The following is a 27066-nucleotide window of genomic DNA, read 5'->3' as shown; positions in this document are numbered from 1 at the left end:
TGTCAACCCAGTCAACGAGCCTGACTGCCCGGTCCCGATAGCCTCCTCTTACGACAAAACGTGCCTTCACGGGTTGTATTAATGAACAGTAATTGTGTTCATATAGCTGTATTAAACATTGTGTAAGAGCAGTAGGTAAAGTACTGGATGGTATGAACTATATGAAAAGTAGGTCTGTGCCGAATAGGTACAGCAAATTGACATTTTGATTACCAAAGTGACAGCAAAATGTCCAGTCCTACCTATATTGTAACCAACTGCACTAACATCGATGTACCGCAGATTACTGGAGTGTTTACGCATCTTGATGCATGTATGATTTTTCTTGCTTGGCAGCTTCATGTGGGGTGTAGACTATGTACATGTATACTGACATGCAGATGACAACTGGATACATTCTTGCATTCGAACTCACATTAATGGATCTTGCTACGTGAAAGGGACGCAGATCTGATGGCGAATTGTCCACCTAAGAGTACCTTCTTGACGATGCATAGGTGACAAAGCCGACTTACCATAAGAACAAATATTGTTGTCAGGATTCCAGATTACACAATTTGGGTAGAATATACTCGCATCAAGATCACCTGTACTCTTAACGAAACAGGTGGGGCAGAACATTCTCACATCAGATCATCTCGTATCACTCGTATTCTTGACGAAACAGGTGGAACAGAACATTCTCACACCTGTATCATCACTATCCGTGACAACACAGGTAGAACAGGACATCCACACATCTGTATCACCTGTATCTGTGACAACATAGGTGAAACAGAACATTCTCACCTCCAGGTCGCCTTGTATCACTGTATTTTTGACGCCGCAAGTTGGACAGACTATCCTCGCATCCGTATCACCAGTCTCCGTGACAACACACATTGAACAAAAGATTATCACATTCAGGTCGCCTTGTATCACTTGTATTCTTGACGACACAGGTGGAACAGAACATCCTCACATCTGCATCCATGAGTGTCCATGAGGACACAGGTCCAGAACATCCTCACATTCAGATCACCTGGTATCACTCGGAGATATGGGCGAACACTTACGTCTTGATAACTGACTTGCCACGGATCGCATTTATCATCATATAAAGTTATTGAAAATTTGGCCTACTGTTCATGTATATCTCATACATTTCATATTTTCTACAGAGATTGTACACTGTCCTTTGTTCAGGAACGATTATGTTAAACACTCCATGGGCAAACAAAATATTACTTTTAAACTCAGCAGCTCTGCTTAAATGTGTCATACGGATATCACCATGACATTCAAACGTATGTACACTGCACTTGGTTCCGTGACCCCGTCGAGGAACTGGATTCTACAGTTCACACGGCTAAAATGTGTTACGCCCATACCCGGTGTTCCACGCGGTAATATCAGGACGAACGAAGGGAATGAACTCTTGTCGGTTTATCGCAGAAGAAGAATCATTTATCCCTTTTAGGTGATTTTATTAACTCTTTGGAAGGATTTTTTCAATGACAATGTTTTTCACTTAAGAAATTAAATCTCTTCTCACTTAAGATTACATTTTCTGTACCACATGGATGTGAAGATATGACAGTTTCTAGAATTTTATGCACACACCCAAAGTATTTCTTTACCTACTCCTTAGAGAGCATATGGGATAGGTTTTACTTGGCAGTCAGTGCCATAAGCCGAAGTATACTTCCACATGCAATGTCACATTACGATATACCAGACAACTGTCAGACGAATAACATTGACACATTGAAATGTGTTATGAACGTCTCTGTGCCCCCTGTCTCTCAGATAATGGTGATAATAATGATTATTTATATAGAGCCTGTTCAACGCACTTAGTACTCCGGATAACCAAAGCTGCCTATGACTTATCTTACCGGATATCCATTCACTGTTGGATGAACGGAGGCAATTCATGACCAAAATCACTTGCCTAAGGTGAGGTCCCATGTGTATATTTCTACTTCGTTTTGGGACAAGAATGACGTTTTAGAAACTCTCGGTTGAGTCAAGCTGCCAAATACGGTCATCTATTCAAGGACTGTCGGCGATCACCGTTGTTTAACTTCAGCTGGTTTGTTACCTGTGCTTTATATATTTATGCACAGGACCATATATATATATATCACTACATGGTGATGATGTAACCATCTGTCCAATTTACACGATGCGGGAACGAAGGGTCAAACAACAAAACTATGAACTCAGCAAGTAACTTGAATTTAAAAATGAAAACATTATTGCAAGGTTTGCAAAAGTGTGTAAGGATATTTGTGTAAAGCATATTATTGTAATGTCAGTGAGTATACATCCTCTTAAAATGTTATTTTTCGGAATAACGTATGCAGTACATATTTAGGATCACGCCTTTGACCAATATCAATATGACAAAATACTTAAATGAGTGAATTGTCTCCCTTGTCCCATCTACCCGTCGTCAATTTCACTGCGTCACAAGTACAAGTAAACACATATTTGTCATGCGGAATGTAGGTTTACAAGCATAATTACTTCTTCCAGTACATGAACATGATTTTATTTCTCTAACCAGGTTTTCGGAAATGACGGAATGCAGCATGTCGAAATACCATCCTACAATGGTTTAACATTTACATGTAAGTAGCCGAAAGTGAAAATTCGGAAGTTATAGTCTGAACCACTTTGTTTAGAGATTACTGTTTGGAACGTCCATAAACATTTATTCTGGCATCAACATAACACTGACATGTAATTCAAGCACCATTAGGACCACAAGAAGAAGCACCATTAGGATTCCCATTCACACAACAAAGACGTACACCATTAGTGATCTTGGATGTGTACATTCCAAATATCTTCCAAAACAACTGTCATTGGTTATAAAGGATGATGCGTGCATTGCTGTACACCTATAAGCGGCTACAGAGAATGAATAGAATAATACAACTATCAGTGAATACAAAGGGCCATAAGCACAATAATTCAACTATCAGTGAATATAACGGGTCATGTGTATATATATATGCTATCAGTGAAGATAAAGGGTCATGAATAGAATAATACAACTATCAGTGAATACAAAGGGCCATAAGCACAATAATTCAACTATCAGTGAATATAACGGGTCATGTATATATATATATGCTATCAGTGAAGATAAAGGGTCATGAATAGAATAATACAACTATCGGTGAATACAAAGGGTCATAAGCACAATAATACAACTATCAGTGAATATAACGGGTCATGTTTATAACATATGCTATCAGTGAAGATAAAAGGTCATGAATAGAATAATACAACTATCAGTGAATATAAAGGGTCATAAGCACAATAATACAACTATCAGTGAATATAACGGGTCATAAACACAATAGTGTACAACAATCAGTGGTTATTACAGGTATTATGTGCACACAACTATCAGTAAATATTAAGGGTCAAACACATTCAATTATTAGTGGATATAACGTGACGCATAATGCTTATTATGTCCACATTAGGGCGGTGGGGTAGCCTTGTGGTTCAGGCATTCGGTCATCACTCCAAAGACCCAGGTTCGATTCCACAAATGGGTACAGTGGGTGAGTTCCATATCTGGTATCCCCCGCCGTGACATTGTTGAAATATTGCTGAAAATTGAGTAAAACAAAACTCACTCACTCACATCCACAATGCGTGGACTAAGATAATATGTTATCAATAACAAAGACTGGTTAATACATTCAAAGGGATATCCCAAGTCAGAGTGAATATATACTGCATAGGTGTGTATGCAAAATTTCCACCAATACCACAAATATATATATATATCATGTTCACGATCATTATTTTGGACATCTAGACAATGCGGTGGTGGAGCGGTATGGTAGCCTTGTGGTTAAAGCGTTCGCCAGTCACGCCTTCAGGTTCGGTTCCTCACATGAGGAATAATGTGTGAAGACCAGTTCTGGTATTCCCGGCCGTGATGTTGTTGAAACAGAGCTAAGGCGGCTTAACACCATACTCCATCTCTCTCACAATATGGCGGTATGTGTGCAGCCATACTGTATAGTGAGCCAGTTTAAAAAAATGAATATTCTTTGAGTCTTAATGAAAATAAAAACATTGAGAGTAACACCACTAAGTCATCGCCAAGTCTCGCAGCCCGACATTCGTATCAAAGCACAGTAACAGAGTTCGTTTGTCCACAGTGACCTCTATGCTGTTGAGCCCGTCTCCATGCCCGCATTCACTTCAACGGGAGAGTGTTCACCTTCTTCTCCAGCTGGTCTACGAACGGACCGATCTCGAAGCTCATGTGGTCCTGGGACGGCCGTCAAGTACTCATTTGAGACTGACATTCCTCCTTGCACTGAAATATACCGTAGAGGTATGCTCAATAGCCGGTTTAAATTAAATCAATAGTGGAGTTTCTGTTCTTCGGTCTTATTTCAGCGCTACAGTTGTCGTTGTTTAACGGCGCAGTCAGCAGTATTCCATCTGCATGGCGGCGGTCTGTAAATAATCGAGTCTGGACCAGATAGTCCAGTGATCAACAGAAACAGCATCGATCTACGAAGATGGAATACGATGATAAGTCTCAACCAAGTCAACGAGCCTGACCATCCGATTCCGTTAGTCAATTACCATACTTGGTTGCCGAAGGCCAATTCTAAGGGACCGGACCTTCAAGGTTTGATTACATCAGTGGGCGAGTTTGAGTAACCACACCCAAACTGGCAAAAGGAAAATTCCAAATGAGGCAAGCCAGAAACGGGTGCACTTACTTTCGGTTTTGGTTGTCAACTTCAAGCATGCACTGATAGCAGACTACACAGTATTTACATCGATCGGAATTTACCACAGGCTCAAGCACTGAGTATGTTTTGAATCATGGGACCCAGAAACGCATTGTACGAGCGCTTTAATGTTATTGTCATCGTTCATCGCGCTTCAAAGTTTACCTTTAATTTCAGTTAATATATTGGAACAGTAACATATATTCATCTAAATTAGAGAGTTTACAACGCATCTGGCGGTTCTGAACATGTTACACGCACTCAACCTGCTTTAAGAGAAGACAAGGTAGAAGACGTGTTTGAAAGGTAATGTCGGGGGACATCAGGATGTGAGATCGTGTGAGAAGTATTTTGGAACCACCGGCATGTCATGACTCAAGAATAGTTTGGTTTGGTTTAGTTTGTTGTTTTACGACGCATTCAGCAGTATTCCAGCTACATGGCAACAGTCTGTAAATCGGGTACGGACTAGATTGATTAATAGCATGAATATCTATTTAGGCAACTGAGATAAAGATGATACGTGTTAACCAAGTCAACGAGCCGCACCACCCGATCTCGCCTCTTACGACAAGCGTGGGTTTGCGAAAGATTCTATGACAAATTCAAGTGTGACGAGCGTTATTACATATGACGTATAAAGGCACATATTAGGGGAGTAGGTACTGAACTGCACGTTTTACCGTGGTTATTTTCTGACTTCGGAGGTCCCTTGCACTGGACTGGTGACCGCCTGTCAGCCACATGACCAAGTTCATGGTAATGATCGTCCTGGTCAAACCTCGATGCTGCAAATTATGATATGAGAAACAAATATTAGTAGAAGCAGCAAAAACATTCTACATAATCATACAATAGTATTCAATTCTTATAGCTTATTTCAAAGACATGAGCATTTCTACCTTTGGAAAATAGTTACAGTACCTGGTTGATTCTTCCATATGATAAAAGTGACGAAATCGTTTTCACTTTTCAAAAGAAATAGATGGTTATAACTGAGTCGACGTGCGACTACGTAAATTGATTGACTGATTGGTTGATTGATTGAAAAGTAGAGTGCACCTTATCCCATCACCAACAACATTTATACCGGGGCAACTATCACCTTAACAACACAGAAAGTCATGTTTTGTCACTGATGGACATACGCTTTTCTACCTAAAATGGAATGACCAGAAACAACCATTCCTATTTTTGACAAAACATATGCACGCTGCAAAGATTTTTATCATCTTTTATGACACTGTTTCCATAATTTATGTATTAGAACAATGGACCTGCTTTGCGTGAGTTCAGGAGCTACTCCCTTGTATCACTACCGGTTACGAGTGGTTCGAACAAAGGCTTAACGTACAGTTGGACTCGTACAATAGATTCTGTCTTCTGATGATTTTTTAAAGGTTTTGCAATGTTATCACAGTATTATTCGGAATGCATCCGTGATATAAACATATGGAAGGAGCTGACTATACGACTTATAAACATAAAAACGAGAGTGACCTTTTCATATGAAAGAAATATCATATATGTGAATGATCTACTTTAGTACGATCCACGAAAATGAAAATGAACTTAATTTACTTTGACACTATCGGATGGTTATTATATGTAAATTACAGTCTGCTTAACTACAAACCTTAACCGATATGGGAAAGTGGAAAACATGAACAACGTATCTCACCGTCCATGGAAGCTACTCTTCGACACGTCTTGACCAGAACAACTACCAGCATGATGACCAAGATGACCAGCACAGCCACAAACACGCCAAGAATGATAACTGGCACATTGTCAGTGTTCCCGGGATGGCTGAACGGAACACAGAAAAAATGACAGGTGTTTCAAGGTGGAGTTCTGTATGTTGCTGAAAACTCCAACAGTGACAGCTATGACAGTGACAGCTCAGAATGTTCTAACATTGACACCTGTGTGAGACAGAGTGCAGTGACAGCTGTGACAGGTAGAATGCGCCAGCAGTGATATGACAGGTAGAGTGCTCTTACATTGACACCTGTGTGAGGCAGAATGCTCTAACAGTGACAGAAGTGACAGGTAGAATGCGCCAGCAGTGATATGACAGGTAGAATGCTCTTATTTTGGCACCTGTGTGAGGCAGAATGCTGTAATAATGACAGTTGTGTTGGGCAGAATGCTCTAGCATTGACAACTGTATGATCAGAATGCTTTAACAACAACACATACAAATGTATGTGAGGAATGCTCCTACAATGAGGGCTATGTTAGGTAGAATACTCTTAAAATATTAGGCGGGATACACAAAGAATGCCAGCTGAACCCGATATGTGAGATTGATAGCACAGTAATGGAACTTGTGTAAGTCACACAATATCTGTAACGGCGGTCCTGCAGGCAAGTCGGAAGCAGTGTGATATAAACTAATTTTACCTTAAACCAGATTCATTGAATTGTCTGGAGCATATGCCACAGTCAACGTCGTTCTGACAACTAGATGACAGGTCCACTTCAAACGAGGTATCCAGGTTGGAAACCACAAACTGAACACCATGTTCAGACGTTCCAATCTGGAATGTAGACATTGTGTACATTGGTATGACATTACAGCCATTGAAGATATATAAAATGTTAAGTCTTCATGTTATCTCATATTGATCTTAAACAATCCTTTGTATCGCGTATTGTGAAAGAAAAAGGAATCGTTGGAAAAACGGGTGGTTCAGGCTAATTGACTTAGTTGATACATATCACAGCATTCTAATTGCTCAGATCGTTGCGGTTGATGCTGGAGTCTAGAATGTCAGGTGCAGACTCGATTGTTATCAGACCGCCGCCATATACCTGGAATATTGACGCTAAACAACAAATAATCATAAACAACAGTGTGCAAGAAAATAAATATAATGAATTAGTTTATGTATTACTCACCTTCTTGTAACTAAGGGCACTTCCTTCTCTGATAATCTGATAGATTGTGTAAGCTACATTCCCTTCGCCGCTGTCGTCGAACACACGGACATATCTGCCATCGTAATACATGTCCAGGCGAACGGCTTTAACCTTTTGTATTAGTTTAGCAGTGGAATACTCGGGGCAATTGGGGAACGACCCAAAGCAAGTGTCTTCAAGGATTTGATTAAAGCCAATTATCAGAGCATACACAGCATTTATGGCAAACGGCACCCATGTGTCTGTTGGACGGTATGCCGCTAAGACGGTAGAGCTACACTGAATTTGGTTTTTCTTCTTAAAGCTCAAAGGGAAATGACATTTGTTACGTTCTTCTAAGTATTCTTGCAGCCACGGATTTTCTGTTTGGTGGAGAGCTATTTGACGATAATGGTCTTCAAAAGCCGTGTTCCGTGGCAGATCCTGCCCTATGGTAAAACTGCCGCGGAGTTTAAAGTTATTCGTCAGGACCTGCATGCGTTTTCCCCAACTTTCTCCGCCTATGAAAACGAACTCCCCAATGTCCACCTCCTCATTGAGTGCAGTCATTAGAATAGGTGCCACGTGTGAGCGCACAAACACGATAACCATCCTAGCATGGCGAAATTTCCTCAATTCAGACACGTACCCCTTGAAGTTCGAAGCATCAGTTGAATCCCGTATCTGCAGAGATTGAGCGATGCAGACTTTGTGGATCTTTGCGGACTTTTCTAACGCTTCCTTCCCCGTGATACCATACACTTCATCTGTGTACAATATCTGAACATACTTAGCACTAAGAATCTTAGCAAGGTGCATTATGACATCAGCTTGCTTGTTGTCAGGAGAAACTGTTCTCATGAGTGTTGGATGCAAGGCCCGATCACTGAGGACAACAGAGCTGGCAGCGATTGCAATGAGAAGCGTATCTATCTCAGCCAAGAGTGTCGACACTGGCACTGTCACAGCGCTACTGTATGGACCAACGTATCCAATTATGTTATCAACAATCAAGGAACTGTTAACTTTAGATGACAATTTCAGTTCACCTCGATGCAACTGTATGATTTGCTCTCTTGCCCGAAAGGGGTTATTGCAGGTGTCAATCAGAATCAAACCTACTGTTTTCGCCCCGAAGGCAGACCTGTATGTAGTTTTGTGCGAGTTGGCTCTCTTAACCGCAAATGAAATACTTTCTGCAATGTCTACACTATCGGCGGTCCTTAACTCGCCACACTGCAGAAGGTCTTCTTGCTTCTTGTTGTGGATAGGAACAAGTCCTACTATGTAGTAATCTCCAGGAATGTATAACACATCTGTCAGGATGATGGTTCGAATACATGCATCGCAGGTATACAACGGCTGACACTGGGCCGCTACCGGCCTTTTAACTTCATCACCATTTCTTGTATAGGATCTGATGCGGTCCGTCGATACATTCAGGTTTGCACCATCGTAGTCCGCAACCTACAATTATAGAATAGTTTGCGAATGAGGAATTCGTTCAGTCAAATATGTGGGTCGACGTTTCAGTAACAAAGGAATCCGGAAAATTAAATAAATTTTGCTCTCTATGTGTATGGATAGTTCATGTGATACCAGCATGGTGGGGTAGCCTAGTGGTTAAAACGTTCGCTCGTGACGACCAAGATCCGGGTTCGATCTTGTGAACAATGTGTAAGGCCCATTTCTGGTGTACCCCTTTGTGGTATTGCTGGAATATTGTTAAAAGCGACGTTAAACATACTCAGTGACTCCCTCAAGTGATCCCAGTCAATAATATTGCCGTCTTGACTGTTTTGACATTTCTATATGTTGGTACGAGTATATCCAACCTCAAGAATAATAAAACATGCCTGCATAAACACAAAGCAATGCATAATTATATATTCATCTCACCTGAACATAGCAAAACGTAGTGTCACATTGCTGGTAATTGTAAACAGTGAAGGTGGAATAGTTTCCTGTTTCTCTGTACATAAGTTCTCCATTCTTGAATCCGAACTTCAGCCGAAAGGGTGACAGCTCGGGAAATTCAACGGCAGGGTTGACTTCCACTGAAGACATTTCCTCTATAAACTTTGCCTTGTTGGAGATGTAATCCTCAAGCTCCTTGCATGTACCTGTTTGTTGAGGACATTTCTTCTCATATAATGTCTTGTATGTCTTTGCAAAAGCGGCTGCAGCCACCAGTGCGTAGTTGGTATAGATGGAGAGTTTGTCCTTTTGTATTGAAGCTGTGGACCGCTGAAGACAGGATTGTGGAACGTTTGTTTCATTTGTCAGAGAACACTTGGTTATTTCTTCCATGTATTTCAACAACCAATCATTATTTTGTATGCTTTCTAACATAGCTGTACCATTCTCATGAAGCGACTGCCAATGTAATGTGAACAGCTCGACATCATAGTATGGTGGACTTGGAGTGAGAAGTCCCTTTGCTAATGGATACACGCTTCCGTCGGACTTCATCAAATATGACTCGCTTTCACGAATGGACTCGGAAACTATCATCTGGAAGTTGTTGAGTGTGATCTCAAGGTAAGTGAACATCGCTTTGGCAGTTTCAGCTTGTCCGAAAAAAACCAAGCCAAGGACTGGTGATTGTGACTCTTGTTGAATCTTATCCTTAATTGACTCAAAGCGTTTTCGTAGATGGTCGCTCGGGGATCCCGACGTTACTGAATCGATCACGGGTATGCATATACCGTGACTTTCTGCCATGGATTTCAGAGTTTCGGCTCCTTCTCTGCCGTAGGTGTCATCTTCATACACAATAGCGATGTAGTTCCACTGAAGTAACTTCATCAAATGAACCATAAGCTGAAAGAATAATATTAATCACACTGTGACTGTAAATGTCATTTAGAAAGTGGTCAGATATAACAGATTCTAGTTCCTTTTTCCATTCGTAGCTACTCGCTTCTTTCCGTGACCTACAAGAAGACTCGTACCTGCATTGTATGCCGTTTTTGCTAAGAATCGTGGCAAACTAATCAAATCGCGGGTAGTAAAATAATATATGAGTCAAATAGTTTCGAATTTCCTTATCATGTCCGTCCATATGAACTTACCTTGTTTCTGATATTTACTAAGGACATAAGAAACTTATTTTAAGTGGGTTTCTTGTTGTATTAATTCAGATTCTAGGGGTAACCATGTTTCTAAATTCAGAGTTATCTTTTCTTGGAAATGAACCTAGCCCTTTTGCGCTTAGACAAGATCCGACCGAGAACATTGCCACGAGATGGGTTTGAGCAGTCATCTGGCTTGTCGGAATGACACAATGATACGGATGGTACCTTTGTTGAGTTACGTTCCTTCCAGTATTCGAACCCACACTCAGGAACCTAATCTCTATCACACAAGATCGGCCCTGACAATTCCGCTGTAAAAGTGGAATCCCAGATATAACACGTGTGGCACAATCATACGGGTAGAATAGGATCATGTCTGATAACAGAGCACACCACCCTCGTTCCTCTCTTAATCGTTTATATATGCCAATCAATTCTGGAGGTCGGGGTTTGATTAATGTGGAAGCTCTTCATGACAGAATTTTATTGTGTATTTTTGCACATATTTATTTATCGGATTATTCTCTGGTGATGCATGTCAATACTCACGATGAAAGCAAGGAATTCCACAGCTATTTTAAGCGTGCCAAAGTTGTTGGACACGGAGGCCAATTAAACAACTAAACGTGTCTTTTCCCAAAAATGAAATTGATTTACTTAATGAAATTATCTCTTTAAAACTTCCTGCGGACTGTTCATTACATGAAGTAAATTGTGTCTATGCTGCCGCTCGAACTTTGGAGGAACTTCACACAGTTTCCAAAGAACAATCTCCCAATACTGAGAACAATAAGCCAAAGAAAAACCGGTTTCAAGTTAAAATAACAGAAACAAGAAAACATATTTCCTGGATAGAGCTGTGCCTGAAATTAAGATCATTAGGGAATCCCATGTCTAAATGACAAAAGTCAATTTGGAGAAAATTAAAATTACAGTACAAAACAACAAAAGAAAAGGTACTGCTCCAAATTGTCGATTCCCTTTAGGCAAAAATAAAATTTTGGTCTGAAAGAATGAAAAAATGGGAAAAGAAAAACAAATTTATCAAACAAAACAAACTTTTCAAAAATAATGAAAAGCAATTCTATAGGCAACCTAAAAGAAGTGGTGATGGTGAGCATGATAAAAGGCCTCCCATGGCTGCCAATGAAAGGTTCTGGAAACAGTTGTGGTCTGTACCCGGCAACTGTAACCTGGAGGCACCATGGGTCAGTGATTATGACCATGCAATGCATGAGAAAGTAACTAGGTCGTTTGGCTGTTACATATCACCAGATTGCCTGAAAAGTCTCATTAAAAAGTCCAAATCTAATACAGCTCCAGGGCCTGATGGCATTCGAAACCAGTATTGGAAACTGTTTCCCTGTGTCCAAACACCATTACTTCACTGCTTTAATTCTCTTGTGGACACAGGTGATGTTCCTCCATGGTTCTGCAAAGGTCGCACAATACTCCTTCCTCAAAAGAGGAGACTTGACTGATCCCCAAAACTTCCGCCCTATCACATGTCTAAATACTCAATACAAATTATTCACAGGGTGTTTGACAAACCTCGTGTCATTTTACTGCTCTTCAAATGAGATAATTTACAGAGAGCAGAAAGGGGCGAGAAAGGGATGTTGGGGGTGCAAGGATCAACTTCCTGTACAGAAAATGATTTTGGAAGAGGCTAAAACATACCACCGCAACCTCTCCATGTGCTGGATTGACTACAAAAAAGCATATGACTCTGTCCCTCACGAATGGATTCTGAAGTGTCCTCAGTGTATTGACCTCCCTGAGCGACTACTTGATGTACTCAAGTCTTTAATGAGTTGCTGGTCGACTCAACTTGAGATGTACTCGCAAGGAGAGGTGCAGACTTCGGAATCTATCCCAATCAGAAGGGGAATTTTCCAGGGGGACTCCTTCAGTCCTTTGCTTTTTTGTCTGTCTCTAAATCCTTTGAGTTTCCTGCTCAACAGGGAGGAAGATTACCATCCCGGGCCTCCTCAGCACAGTTCCCCAACACCTCTTATTCATCTCCTCTACATGGATGACATCGAGCTCCTTGCCAAAGGAGATACCAATTTGAAAGAACAGGTTCTCCTTGTCGAGTCCTTCTCTAATGATATTGGCATGACATTTGGACTCGACAAATGTAGTACTCTTCATTTGAAACGTGGCAAGGTAACTAATGATGGATCGGTCAAGTTACAAGGGGGAGGAGTTATTGAGCATCTTGTGGAAGATCAGGCCTACACCTATCTTGGAATGCAAGTTCGAGACAAGCTCCAGAATGCCCAGATTCAAGATAAACTTCGGGCCGAGTATAAATCTCGTTTAAAGAAAATCTGGAGCTCAGAGTTAAATGCTCGAAACAAGATCAAAGCCACCAATACCTTTGCTGTGCCAGTCCTTTCCTATTCCTTTGGAGTAGTTGATTGGACAAAACAGGACATCCAGGATCTTGACCGCCTGACCAGGAGGATCATGTCTGATAACAAAGCACACGACCCTCGTTCCTCTCTTAATCGTTTATACATGCCAATCAATTCTGGAGGTCGGGGTTTGATTAATGTGGAAGCTCTTCATGATAGAATTCTATTGTGCATTTTTGCACATATTTATTTATCGGATCATCCTCTGGTGATGCACGTCATGACTCATGATGAAAGCAAGGTATTCCACAGCTATTTTAAGCGTGCCAAGGTTGTTGGACACAATTTGAAATTTGAAGTTGATTTTGTTGATGGTGATGTACTGCTGGACGGTACAGCGATGGGAGTAAACCAGGTGAACTCCTTCACCAAGTCAGCCCAGAGTCGGTCCTTTGTGGAGAAGCTGTCTGAGAAGCCATTGCATCGTGTTTACATGCAGTGTGTGGAACAGAACAGCAATCCAACCGACTCCTTCGCCTGGATGAAGTCAACTGGTCTCAAATGTGAAACTCAGGGCTTCCTTTTTGCTGCTCAGGACCAGTCACTTCCCACCCGCAATCGCCAGAACGTTATTCCTAAAGAAAATATCAATATGAAATGTCGAAATGAAATGATTTTACAGAGAATGTCCAACACCTTGTCAGTGGATGCCCTTCCTTGGCACAAACAGCTTATCTTAAAAGACATGATGGCATGGCTCGCTGCTTTTACTATCGTCTCCGCCATGCCTGTGGCTTTGACCCCGAGGTCTATCCATGGTACGACCCTGAACATGTCCAAGGCGTCCTGGAAAATGATGCTTTTAAGCTTCCCTGGAATAGGCCAATATACAGCCTGAGACGAATTCCAGCCAACAAACCCGATCTTGCTCTTTTTGATAAAGGCAATGACATTATTTATATCATAGAATTTTCTGTCCCTTTTGACAGCAATGCGATTGGCAAGATTCATGAAAAGCATGATAAATATGCGGACCTCGCCTTTGAAATGTCTCGCTTGCATCCCAAATTCACTGTCGTCAAGCTCCCTATTGTTCTTGGTGCCCTTGGTTTGTTACCTCCTGATCTCTTGGCGCAGATGAGGAGAGTGCCCGGGTTCTCCACCGGGAGCACAGCCCTTCTGACAATCTGGATAATGCAGAAGGCTGTAGTGTTGGGGATCCTCCATATTCTCCGGAAAGTTCTTGGTGGGTTCGACTGGGCAGTGTTTCCTGGGAGAAGTCCCATTCGCTGTCTGGGTTGTGTGTAGACAGGGTGAGGGCCCTGAGCTGATGATGAGCTTGACCAGCCTGACTGTGCCAGGATCACCCGAACCCTCTCTGCTGCATTTAAATTTTTAATCTGTAAAACTAATAATAAAAATAATAATCGTGTAAGGTTATATGTGTTTGTGTGTCTCTGTTTCCAAGGTGTTATCAAACACGTGCAAAAGAAACGATGTGATGTATTGCATGTCATCTTTTTACTCACCGCCTGGAGAAATTACTATGTTAATGAATATTAAGCATATCACTTATATCAGCTGTTTAATGTATACATAAGTGTAAAAGACTTAAGTTTTCTGAAGCTGCGAAACATGACAAGACACTGACAAGACCATTCTCACATAAGGTTCCTCCAAGCAAGTTATCTCCCCTTATACGTAAGTAACGCCTGGTGAAAATAGGGACTCTTTGACGCTGTGTTTCCGTTCATCGCACTTTATCGCAACGGCAAAAAAAGACAAATGCTTATTTGTGGGTTAATTTTTGTTCGTACCGCTGGTTATTTGTCTGACAGTATCAACCGAGTAAAAAGCCACAAGAGACAATTGTTTCTCAAACTGACATTTTGTCGACCTGACTATTTTTATTTGTTTCCTACAAAGGGCGCGTAGGTTTTTAATAGGTATATTGATTTAGTGTATATTTTGTATTCTGGTCTTGTATGATATATGACAGATATCCCATTTTCCCGTCATGAGATTATGCCTAACTTCTGATATTCACGTAATAAACTGGACAGTGATTTTGCAACAATTTACGCAAAATATGTAACACCAACAAGGAAATTCTCTAGAAATAATACTCCTTTTTGTACTGCGTTCTAAAATATAGTGTACATTGCTATAAGATAAACTGCATTTATGACGTCAGGTGATTATTCTAATATAAATACTGTCGAGATTTAAATGCATACATTTTGAATTACAGACGACTCTTTTCTGTTTATGCTATTCAGTCTAGCTTACACGTGCATGATAAGATCACAATTTAACAACCAAACGTGGCCTGAAACGAAACTTGGGATGAATCATCTTTCGGTTGTGTGAATGTATTTGACACCTAGCAGTGAAGATATTAAGCTATACAAGTACATGAAGAACCGTTACACCATAATCATTTCGTAGATGTATATATATATTTTAACTGTCAACACTGAAAAGCGTTTTCAACCGATTTACTGCCATTTGACACAGAGAAACGGGCATTGCACTTTGGTATTGATGGTTGTTCGAGGCAACGAAGATAGATCATTGCTTTGATTGGCTCCAGGATGATTTGTAAGCTTTCGGTATATAGTGTTCCCAGAAATTATTGAGAAAATCTTTGTTTTTTTCTAATGATGCTAAGATTGGAAAAAGGGCTTTCACTATGCACTAAGCATACTAAATAAGGGAGACAACTCTGGAAGGCTTAGAAGGCAGCTCATTACGTCAAGAGTTATCTCCCTTGTCTGAGCAGACGGCTTCCTGTGTTGACATGGCAGAATTTACAGCAAGAGAGAAAAGAAAGCTCATTCTAGATGATTTTGAAAGGGGTGAGGCTGATGCTAAAGTGTTAGCTTGTAGACATGGTATTCCTCTGTCTACAGTATACAGAACTTTGAAGAATATTCAAACAGGAACCGGGATAGAGCACAAAGCAGGGGCAGGTCGGCCTAGGAAATTCAGTGTTGTGGATCGCCGAAGACTTGGGCAGATTGTGAGTAGAGGCAAATTGAAAAGTGTTGAGAACATCAGAAATGAAATGATTAGCAGAGGAAGTCCTCAGGTATGCAATGAAACAGTTAGGGAGGAATTACAGAGACTTAATTGGGTGAAAAAACGTGGAATTCCCTCGCCGTTGATGAAAGATGCACAAAAGGAAAAACGTTTAAACTGGTGTCGGGCTCATGAAAATCAAGATTGGGATAATGTTTTCTTTTCGGATGAAAGTTCTGTTTGGCTTTTCCCTAATTGTGTGAAAATTTGGACCAAAGATACTGTCAAACCTATCTACCAGCGACCAAAACATAGCCCGAAGTTTCACATGTGGGGTGGCATATCGGCTCGCGGAGTGACGCCATTGTGTGTTTTCACGGGAAACTTGACAAAAGGAAGATACGTTGACATTCTAAATGGTCACCTTCTTCCGACAGCACAAACATTGTATGAAGATGATTGGGTTTTCCAGCATGATAATGACCCAAAACACACTGCGCGCTACACAAAACAGTGGTTTTCGGGCGAAAATGTTCACGTTTTAGACTGGCCCAGTTACAGCTCAGACCTAAACCCAATTGAGAACGTGTGGGGAGTCATGAAGGACAGAATAAACCAAAAGGGACTGAGAAATATTGAAGATATGAAGGCCGAGGTGGTCCAATATTGGGATACCCTGTCACACGATTACCTACAAACTTTGATGGGTAGTGTGCCTAGGCGTATTCAGGCATGCATTGCTGAGCGAGGAGGTCTAACAAAGTACTAAAACAAGACTGAGACTGTAAAAGGATGATGTTTTAACATGTTTATGTAAGTAAAACGCCAGAAGTTAATAAACGTAATGACTTACATGACGCAACATGATTCTCAATAATTTCTGGGAATACTATAACTACTATTTGTAGACGATGTCCTTATGTTCTTATAATTATATATTTTTTTAAGCATTGTCCTAACAAGCAGCAGTCGGTTCGATTCGGACAGCAACATTATGATCTTTGATTTGTCAGCATAATGCTTTTTAATGTTTTTTTCGGCTCAACACTACTGAAACTCTTGCAAACAAACCTTAATTCAGTGACTGATTCATACGATCCCTGCTTTTCTGATCCAGTTTCGCCATCTTTTACCAGTGTTTGAATACCACTGCCAAATCAGCCCAATGTATAGCTCTCAAAACATTTCGGAAATCTTACCCTCACTTGCACATCATCCGTTTCTATGACCCGATACAGGTTTCTGTAGATACTCTTGTCAGAGAGGATGGCGGCTGTGGCGGAGTAGCTGATCTGCAGCAGACGATCTTCCTCTGGAAGGGAACTCAGCAGACGAGATACGTCCTGAGTTTCTGAACTGAAGTCGGGTCCAACAACACCTAATATGATCAGATTTCACTATAGCATTATCAGCATGCAATACTTCTCATGACATATTTGATAAATAATGAACCAGATGGTGTATATCTACAAAGCTTAACGTTCTATTTTTGTTGGATAAAATAACTTTAGAGTTTACAGTTTACAATATGCTGATTTGAACAATGATCTGTTAATAAAATATGGCATGGTGAAATCGTGGTGTAATTATATAACCATAGAAAGACCACCTTGAACTGCAGCGCAGAACAGATGGATGCTACAAGCGACGACTGAAGATGACAAGCGAAATATGTCATGATATCCACAAGCCTTACCTTGAAGTTTCGATATACCATCCCATGTATTCGTCATGGCAATGGTCGCCTTTACCGCCAAAGGGGGCTGACCACAGGTTTTGTATGCATGTAAACCTGCAACATATAAAGTCAGGTACTGGTCATGTATGTCATTTATTTATCAGGAATTTATTGTTAAAACTGATATTATAGTATTTCATCAGTCATGTGAAGTTATCAAAACTAGGCATTCTTACATGAAGCTGGATAAGTGGTTTGGGAATATTAACTGTCAAATGCAACAAAATGATTTTCTTGTTTAGCACCGAAATATTCCAGCTGCATGCCGATGCAGAATTTGAAAAGTGGAACCTACCTAGGGAGACATTTGCAATATAGTTCCTCTCATTTAGCTTCTTAAAGAACCATCTTATCGCTTCGTGGGCCTGTATGGAACTTGGAACTATACTCTCACAGCGTCCCTCTCTATAGTCTTGGATACTGAACAGTCCCCCAAGAATCACATCGCCATCCATTAAAATATCGTTGTTGACAGTGACGACTCCCGGCACGCACAACAGCGACAACAGTAGCAGCAACATCACAGATATCCTGGTGAGAATCAAACCGCAATGAACAATTTCAGTCTGACATGTTGTGCACCTTGTCTTTTCTAAAAGTCACAAGCATATATGTGTTGTAATGTTGTCGAACGAAGGCATTAGTTGTGAACTTTGTCTTTTCTTAAAAAAGAGAACAAACTATGTATTTTATCTGCCCAAGTTCTCGATGAATTAAATATGTTTTTCACGTTCAGTTGTGTGTCTTTACGTAAGCGGTGGGGTGGAAAAGCGGGTAAGCGCTCGCTCGTCACGCCAAGGCTTGGGTTCAATTCCCAACATGGATAAAATATGTGAAGCTCATTTCTGGTGCATCCCGCCGTGATAGTGCTGGAATATTGCTAAAACCTCAAATCACTCACTTTAGTTAACACAATTATCTGGGAATAGGACACGTTTCCTTTTTAAACACCAGGTTAATCTCACTAGTGGAACGGATTTCCCCTTTCTGTGCTTTGTGTGTATCAGCCGTTTTTTTATGTTTTCGTATCTTGTTTGACGGTAATTTGGTTCAGAATGTATAACAGCCGGAGTACTATGATGCATTCCATTAAAACCCAGGAAGAAAACCATAGGAATTTCTATTGATATTTATTGTAGTCAAGAATGTCTTTCATTCAAAATATTTCCTTATAACATGCAACTAAATAACAGAGTAAAATATTTATATTTACCTTCCTTTATGGCATATATTGTTGAGAGGAAAACATCTCACCCGATTATTGATTGAAACATAAAACCGGGGGACACCAGTGAGAACTGGTCGCCTAATAAGACAATGCCATTATGTATGAATTTCGTAAAGCAATTGGCCAGAATCTTCTGCTGTTAAGACAGTTTACGAAAACATCAACATTAATCATGTGTTATAGTTTGATGAACACTATAAGTTGTATGCTTCTATCGAGGTAATACGGTCTGGGGTACGCTTCTTTGTAGCAGTGTCACCCAAACATGCGTAGGCGAGACCGTATTATCCATGGGAGAAGCATACAAAGTATTTATCTTACTGACATGTTAAATGTACCAAATATCATTTGGAAGATCGCTACCAGCTATGTGACATGTAAACAAAATGGCATTTTTTGATTGTGGCAGTGGATTTTTAAAATCAGTGAAACATATTCTGAAAAGCTTGAAACGACTGTAGAAATGGTTAAATATGTTTTGGTTGAGTGTGCAAACGATTCAATGTATAAAATAGTTTAAAAAATGAAGTGAAAGTCTTTGAGACGAATAACTATATGTTGAACTTAAAAAACACCTAATCGAATGACTTTCAAACTCCAGGCACTGCATGCGTCATATCTTTATGTCATTCGAGTGTGTGTCATACGGCGGAGAGTCTGGCCGTTACCGTGGCAGCAGGAAATATTTTTTCCATTTGTCAGCCTCCTGGTAAAGCGTCGTCGACCTTTGAAATTAAAGTATTTTATATGAAGGTAGGATAAGTAATGCTATCTACCTTGTTTCTACATTGAATGACAACGTAAAGATATTAAATGCTATCTAATTTGTGTCTATATTGCAGACAGCGGAAAGGTATGTAATGCTATCTAAATCGTGTCCACATTGTGTGTCAATGTAAAGATATGTAAAACTATTTACCTTGTGTCCACCTTGAGTGAAAACGTAAAGATATGTTATGCTATCTACTTTGTGTCTGCATTGCATACAAAGTAAAGATAAGCAATGATATCTACTTTGTGTCTACAGTGCAGACAACGTAAAGATATTTAATATCTACTTTGTGTCTACATTGCAGACAATGAACCGATATTTAATTATATCTACTATGTGTCTACATTGCAGACAACGTAAAGATTTTTATGATATCTACTTTGTGTCTACATTGTAGACAACATAAAGATATGTAGTGCCACCTACTTTGTGTCTACATTGCAGACAACGTAAAGATATTTGATGTTATCTACTTTGTGTCTACATTATGGGCAGCTGTCTCTCTATCTAAAGACGTCTTTGAATGCAACTGTTCTTCATTTGAGTCACTTGAAAACGCAAACTGCCTTGTGTCTATTTTAGGGTGTGAGCCCTCGCTATATACAAACAGGATATGTGACAGTGGACAGTTGCCCTTCTTCACTTGAACTTCATGCAAGTCTAAAGATACAGAATATTACTTACCTTGCGTTTGTTTGGGTTTCGCCTGTCACTTTATTCTGGCAGGCCCCTCTTTATTTAGCATAGGGTTTTGATTTATAATCTACATTGATTTACTCTTGTCCCTTCATCCACTCCGGTGGTATAACATTAGTCGTGATGTTGTACCACGTGAACTATACCAAATACAACGAATCTTACTTCCTAATTGCCTTGTATTTTCTAATCAGACAAAGACCAGTCCATGTTTAAAGAAGGTTCATCTTTAACTGATTTTGGGATATCATAATCGTAATCATTTGTATTTGCAATTAAAAGAAATATTGTTAAAGATATATGACACTGTTTTTAAAGCAAAACATCTATCCCTATTCTCCATAGAAAACACTATTAAAGGGAATGTATTCTTCTTGAGGAAAACAAAGTGCATGTTTTTCCAAAAACGTTTACATTCTGTGAAAGATAATTTCAATAATGGTTTTGTCTTTAAACTTGTACTAAACCAAATTATGACAGTTTTTTTCCCGAGACAAATTATATTCGCAAATTATACTGGATGGCGCTTAACTTTATATTCACAGCATATGTCTGGTTGTCTACAAGGAAGAAATTGTTGTATTCACGAGACAGAGATCCTGGTGGTCCTGTATGAGAAGGAAACATGATTCTCAAAGCTGTCTTAAAGATAAATTTTCTTTTTAACCCTTTATTTCTTTTTGGTATGGGTATAGCATTGACAAGTCAGCATATCTGTGTATAGAGCAAGTCAAACTACGAAACTATTATCTGTGTAAATCGATTATGGCAAAACGACCAGAATGTCACAAACGTGTCATATTTTCAGTGGGTGTATGCATTACATTTATGGAGTTGGTAATTGTAATTCAATATTGGTTTCAGACCAGCGAGAGAAGGTACAATGCTGGCTACCTCTTTATGCATGTATATATATGTTCTTTAGCTAATATGAAAATGAAATTTAATACATCATTTCTTGTCCCTTTGAGTCCGAGAATAATGGTTTCTGCGTTTAGTTTCAAATGGGTGTCTGTTTCATCTAAATCCATTCTAACAGATCTTGCCACGACTTTTTGACATGTTTGCATCCATGTAACAAATGAAAGATCGATACTATTTCTACATCACACAAAGTACAAAGTGGTGATTATATTAGTTTGTATTTACGTAAATCTTTATTGGTTGTAAGAATCCTAAGCAGAATACGGTATTGAATCCATTTGTGGCTTGAACCATACGATGGTCGAAATGGAATAAAATTTTACAATGTACATGTACATAGATTAAGTGTGATATCTATGTTCAGCTCTTTTTCCCACTTACTTAGATTAGCCGTTTTTCGTTTATAGTATCCCTGTGAAGGAGCCTGTTGTAAAATATGCTAGATCCTTTCTTAGCTTTGAGTAGTATTTCCAAATTAGGGGGATGAAAGGTAAGTCTTTTAGAAAATCAATGTGGAACGAACTCTGTTTCGCTTATTATTTCAATAAATATTATATCCCTGTATATTCAAGGAAATTTGTTTTAATCCCATACAGTTCTACGAATTCTTTATAAGAAAGAAATGTATTATCATCTTTCAAGAAACCATTTACAAATTTACGCTTGATTGTAGGTAGTGGTCATATACTACTGGTTTCTCTCTGTTGTTATCTTGTCATTTGCCCATAATGTATTGTTTGCTGAAAAGGTCATTTTCGTATTTACTTTGTTCTTGTAGTTCAGACGAGTCTTCGAATACGTCTTTCCAGAATGGGCTGATGAGTGTTGGAATATAATGTGTGTTCGGATACAAATGTCCCATTTCTATGAGGTTTAGTTTACTCACTGATTGTGAAGTATGCTCCGAGAGTGTATTTTCTGTAAATTGTATTATTAATTAAGTAATATTTATTATATGGGTCATATTGTTTAGAGTTTTGAGTAATAATTACTATGGGTCACACTTCGTATCATAAATGCTTTGTGCTACATAACCGCTGCCTGACCGTTCGCTGTGTTGCATTCAGTAAGCCTGTTTCTCACTCTCACACCAAGACTTCGGTGAGTTGGCATTATATTTTTGACCCATTACTTTAGATTTGACACAGCTACATTGTACATGAAACCTCTCTTGTGAATTTATGTATCTTGGTTTTAGTTGATGAAAAAAAAAGAAATATTGAAAATTTCAGACTTCTCACTGTTCTGATGGAATTTCTTATACCTTTTGTCACTGCAAGTTATTCACCAGAGCAAGTGTATAAAAGATTGTTTAATTTTGTGCCATTTGCGAATAATCTTCTGATCCATATTTCTGGGACTTAATTTTTTCAAGTATTGCTGGTACTTTTAGACCACCGTCTTGGTATGTTTTTGTTATCAGGCATCGTTTTATTCTATCAGGCTTACCTTTCCAAATATAAACATTTCTTTTGAAGGTTCACTATCGTTTCTAATTAGGGTTTGCCAACGGGGTGAAAAGATGCTCTTTAGAACAGATAATTTCCTAAAAGCGTAAGGTCTCTCAGAGACCACATTGTCGTTACTTTGTCAATTTTTTAAATTTTATCTTATAATTCTTTTCCACCATTTCGGCTTTATTATGCTGAAATAGAATGCCTAAGAGTACAAACGGCTTTTGTGACCAGTCAAGGTTTTATTATCTGCATTATTGCACTTGAATATTGTTTCAAACCTATCCATACAACTTTAGTTTCGTCAATATTTATTTCAAGGCCAGAGAAGGAAGCGTATGTTTTATGTGTTTGTAATGTTTCTGTATACGAGCGTTCTGACCCGTCTAAAATTATAGTTGTATCATCGGCAAATTCAGTCAGTATTTATTCTAAATCAGTCATAGTTATTCCTTAAATCCTTTTGTTTTGTCATATGGGCCAGAATTTCTGCCACTATGAGGAACATACACATGTATACGGCGAGACGCCTTGTCTGCAACCCTGCGTAATTTGAAAGAATTCTGATGGAAACACGTTTCCAGAACACTAGAGTTTATGTTATTGTAAAATGTTTTCAGCCAAGCGTTGACAGAGGGTCCGAAAATAGAAAAGTCAAGTCATTTTTCGATAAAGGACCATTCCACTGAGTCGAATGCTTTTTCAAAGACTATGAGTATCAAATGTACAGGTTTATTCGTATATTTTTGTAGTCCATAACTAGTCGTGTACATTCTCCAATGTATCTACCTTTCATGAAACCCTTTTGATCATCACTAAATGTATTAGGAAGTACGTTTTAAAAACGTGCTGATATCACGGCTGAGGCTAGTTTATATGATATGTCTAATAGTGAAAGTTTAAAGTATTTACGTTTGTCCTTGTTATGAGACCTTGTTTTTGACTTATAGATGGCTCACCTTTCCGATATGCTTCATTTAATGAATTGATTAAGTATTTATTGATGTCTTTCCAAAATAGGTTATAAAATTCGGCTGTAAGTCCAGATGGACCAGGGCTTTTTTCTATTTTTCATATCTTTTAAAACTGAAATTGCTTCTTCGTATGGTATTTCGCCTTCGAGAGACTGGGCTTCGTTTACAGATAGTCTAGGTATTTATCTTGGAATGAAAATTCTAGATCGACATCTTTGACATGTATACTGGTATACAAAGTCTGAAAATAGGTCTTTGTATGATTGATGATATCGTGTGTTTCGCATATTTGTCCACCATCAGTTTCCAGCTTAGTTATTGCTTTGCTTAAGAAATTCTGTTTTTTCCAGAGATAAGAAGAATTTCGATGGATTTTCTCCCTTTTCATACCATTTTGCTTTTGATCTCAATATAATGCCTTCCGTTTTGCATTTATTTATTTCAAGTTGTTGATCTTTTATTGTATTAATTTCTTCTCTCAATTTTGTCTGTTCACACTGTCAGTAATATCTAGTTTCACTTCGGGGCTCTCAAGTATTTCATTATATTCTTCTACTAGTGTACGTTTTTCTTTCTTTTTTCTTAGTTGAATTTTTTAATGTCTGACCTCGAATATTACACACGAGTACCCCGAAAAACAATTGATCATGTATCTTTAGTACTTTCCATCGTCGTCTGGAGTTGATCTACAGTTTCATTAATGATACCTTTGATTTCTCACACATATTTGGGATCATATAACAAACCATTGTTAAATTGAAAAAAACATCTTTCCTTTTACGAGAGATGTAATTTCAATATACAACGACATTACTGAGTGATCTGATCTGTAACAATGTTCTGTTTTAGAACTAATGATAGACTTTTCCGTTTTTCTAATAAATGTGCTTGTTTCAAGGGTTTGGGTTTTTTCCACGTATATATCTTCATACATCTAAATATAATTCCCGCCAGGGATCACAGGGGTTAAGTTCATCCATCAAATCAAGGATCGCTTGTTTTGAATTGGGATTATTTATATGTAAATAAATCAAAGCATCTCTCTGGGCTCCTTTACGTTACATTTTATGATTATTGTTTATGAACAGATTCTATAAAATATGTTTAAAATAAAATGTCGTAATGTGCAGGGAGGTTTCAAATAAGAGCCAAACCTCTGAAAAATGCTTGGGTCCCATTGGTACACAAATAGGTTCCCAGAGCATGCCACCACTGAGATGAATTACAAATTAGTTTCCCAGTAAACTTATGATATGACTACGCAGTGTCAAGCAACAATAGAAGCTTCGCAATAATAAGCAATTTGGCTTTGACGGGAATTACCCGAGTCTTACCCGCTCAGCAAGATATGCAGTGTATACAACTTTATCCAGCATTGGTGACATTTTTTGCAGTGATCAATTCGCATAATTTTCGCCACTATATATCCCTTTACACCAAAATGGAACCATTTTATTCAGAAAATCGAGACTCTGCCTTTATTAAAGGGACTTCACGTGTTCCGCAAACAATTTCAGCGCAGTCACGTTCATAAACCTATTTTATAGTAACAGATTTACTGATGTTTACGTTGCAGATCACTTTGTGCATGGGCCACTGACCAACACTGCATTTGAATAAGTTCTTTTCGACATCAACGAATGCTCTTCACTTGATCCTCGCGGCTTGCATTCCGGGTACGCATTAAGAGCTCCACAGTATTAACTTGTATCACATCACTTGAAACATTACGCTAAGGTGTTCAGCTATGAATGGAATGTTCAGGGATCTACGCACTTAGAAATTACACTCACTAAACACATGTTCGCTAAGTGAAAATCAGTTTTAATACCAAACCGTGAAAAAGAGGTACAGTACCATTTACTAAAACAAATGTTCACTCACCAGTGACTAACAGTGGCCAAGATGTCCGACAGGGCCGAGGCCAGGCACGAAGACAACAGCCTGTCAGCCTTGCTAGGTGGGTATGAGGTCACATTACAAAGATAACTCGGAAGGGAAACCCCAGTCTTTAAAAACTCCAGAAGGAAAGAAACAGGTAAAATTGTATTAGGAGAAACAGGTTACAGTCATCGTTGTAGTGAATGTCATGGGGTGTGTTTAGTCTTGGATGGCTAAATGGGTAAAGCGTTGCATGGTTACTCCATAGTACCGTGTTCGAATCTCTAAATTCTACTACTACTTCTACTACTACTACTACTACTACTACTACTACTACTACTACTACTACTACTACAACTACTACTACTACCCACATTGGTACAATGTATAAAGCCCATTTCTGGTGCTCCCCGACGTGAAATGTTGCCTGAAGTAATACTCTCTCACTCTCTCTCTGTCATTTGTCTCTATTATTGCTAAAATGTAACAAGAAGTCATTTAAACCACTCATTATATTTCACCTAAATCACAGATCTCTTAATGGTAGAATCTACGTTACCGCTGGTGATATTTCAGGTTTTAAAGAGCTGGCTCTGCATTCCCTGAGTATTTAGATAAACCATCTACACATACCTTGAATTCATTTCCAAAGAGTCTCCGGGATATCTGACACCAACTACCATCTCACGTCCACAGGTTCAAGGGGCAGAATGGTAGACTTGTGTAACTCCGATTCTTTTCTCATTCTTTAGTAATGAATTGTCTTATAATATTCGAGAATCGGGCATGCATGGAATGTTACCTGACATTGTTGAAATATTACTGTTGCTCTTTGCTGTTGATGTCATATTAGTCTCTGACACAGTTGTTAGATTACAAAATGAAATTAATATTTAAGCTTCCTATAGTGACGAATGTGGTCTTGCTGTTAATATTAACAAAACTAAAATTGTTGTATTTCACACCTGTGCAAAAGAAATCTGGTTTTACAAGGGAAGAAGTATTTCTATAGCTAAAGATGATAAATATATTGGTTTTCTCTTCAACTCTACAAGCAATGTAAAGACGTCTGTTGTCGAGCTTTCACATTGGGCAAAAGGGACTCTTTTGCGTGTTTAGGTGTAAGTGATAAATTAGGGATGGTACCATCCCATTTGTTTTTCAATGTACAAATTCAGCCTATTCTTACTTATTGTTTAAGAATGTGGGGAAACATTAGATTAGATGGATTAGAATTTTAAGACATGCCAACAACACGCTATTGCGCTATGAATCTT

The 27066-nt window shown here is 39.1% G+C and overlaps 1 protein-coding gene across 1 annotated transcript; it reads right to left on the bottom strand.

The window, feature by feature from the left end:
- Window positions 1-2474: 2474 nt before the first annotated feature.
- On the bottom strand, window positions 2475-25855 carry LOC137274335 (uncharacterized). The gene is made up of 10 exons (XM_067807483.1): window positions 25793-25855; window positions 18156-18391; window positions 17819-17914; window positions 17322-17500; window positions 9564-10487; window positions 7665-9131; window positions 7167-7303; window positions 6442-6569; window positions 5444-5548; window positions 2475-4333 (listed from the first exon to the last, which is right to left on the bottom strand). The coding sequence occupies exons 2-10, from the start codon at window positions 18379-18381 to the stop codon at window positions 4179-4181; spliced, it is 3417 nt and encodes a 1138-aa protein (XP_067663584.1). The 5' UTR covers window positions 18382-18391; window positions 25793-25855; the 3' UTR covers window positions 2475-4178.
- Between the last annotated feature and the right edge of the window lie 1211 nt (window positions 25856-27066).

Source organism: Haliotis asinina, chromosome 2, assembly GCF_037392515.1.
Source record: "Haliotis asinina isolate JCU_RB_2024 chromosome 2, JCU_Hal_asi_v2, whole genome shotgun sequence".
NCBI lineage: Eukaryota > Metazoa > Mollusca > Gastropoda > Lepetellida > Haliotidae > Haliotis > Haliotis asinina.
The sequence above is the reverse complement of the archived record's forward strand: the minus strand, read 5'-3'. Positions and strand labels throughout refer to the sequence as shown.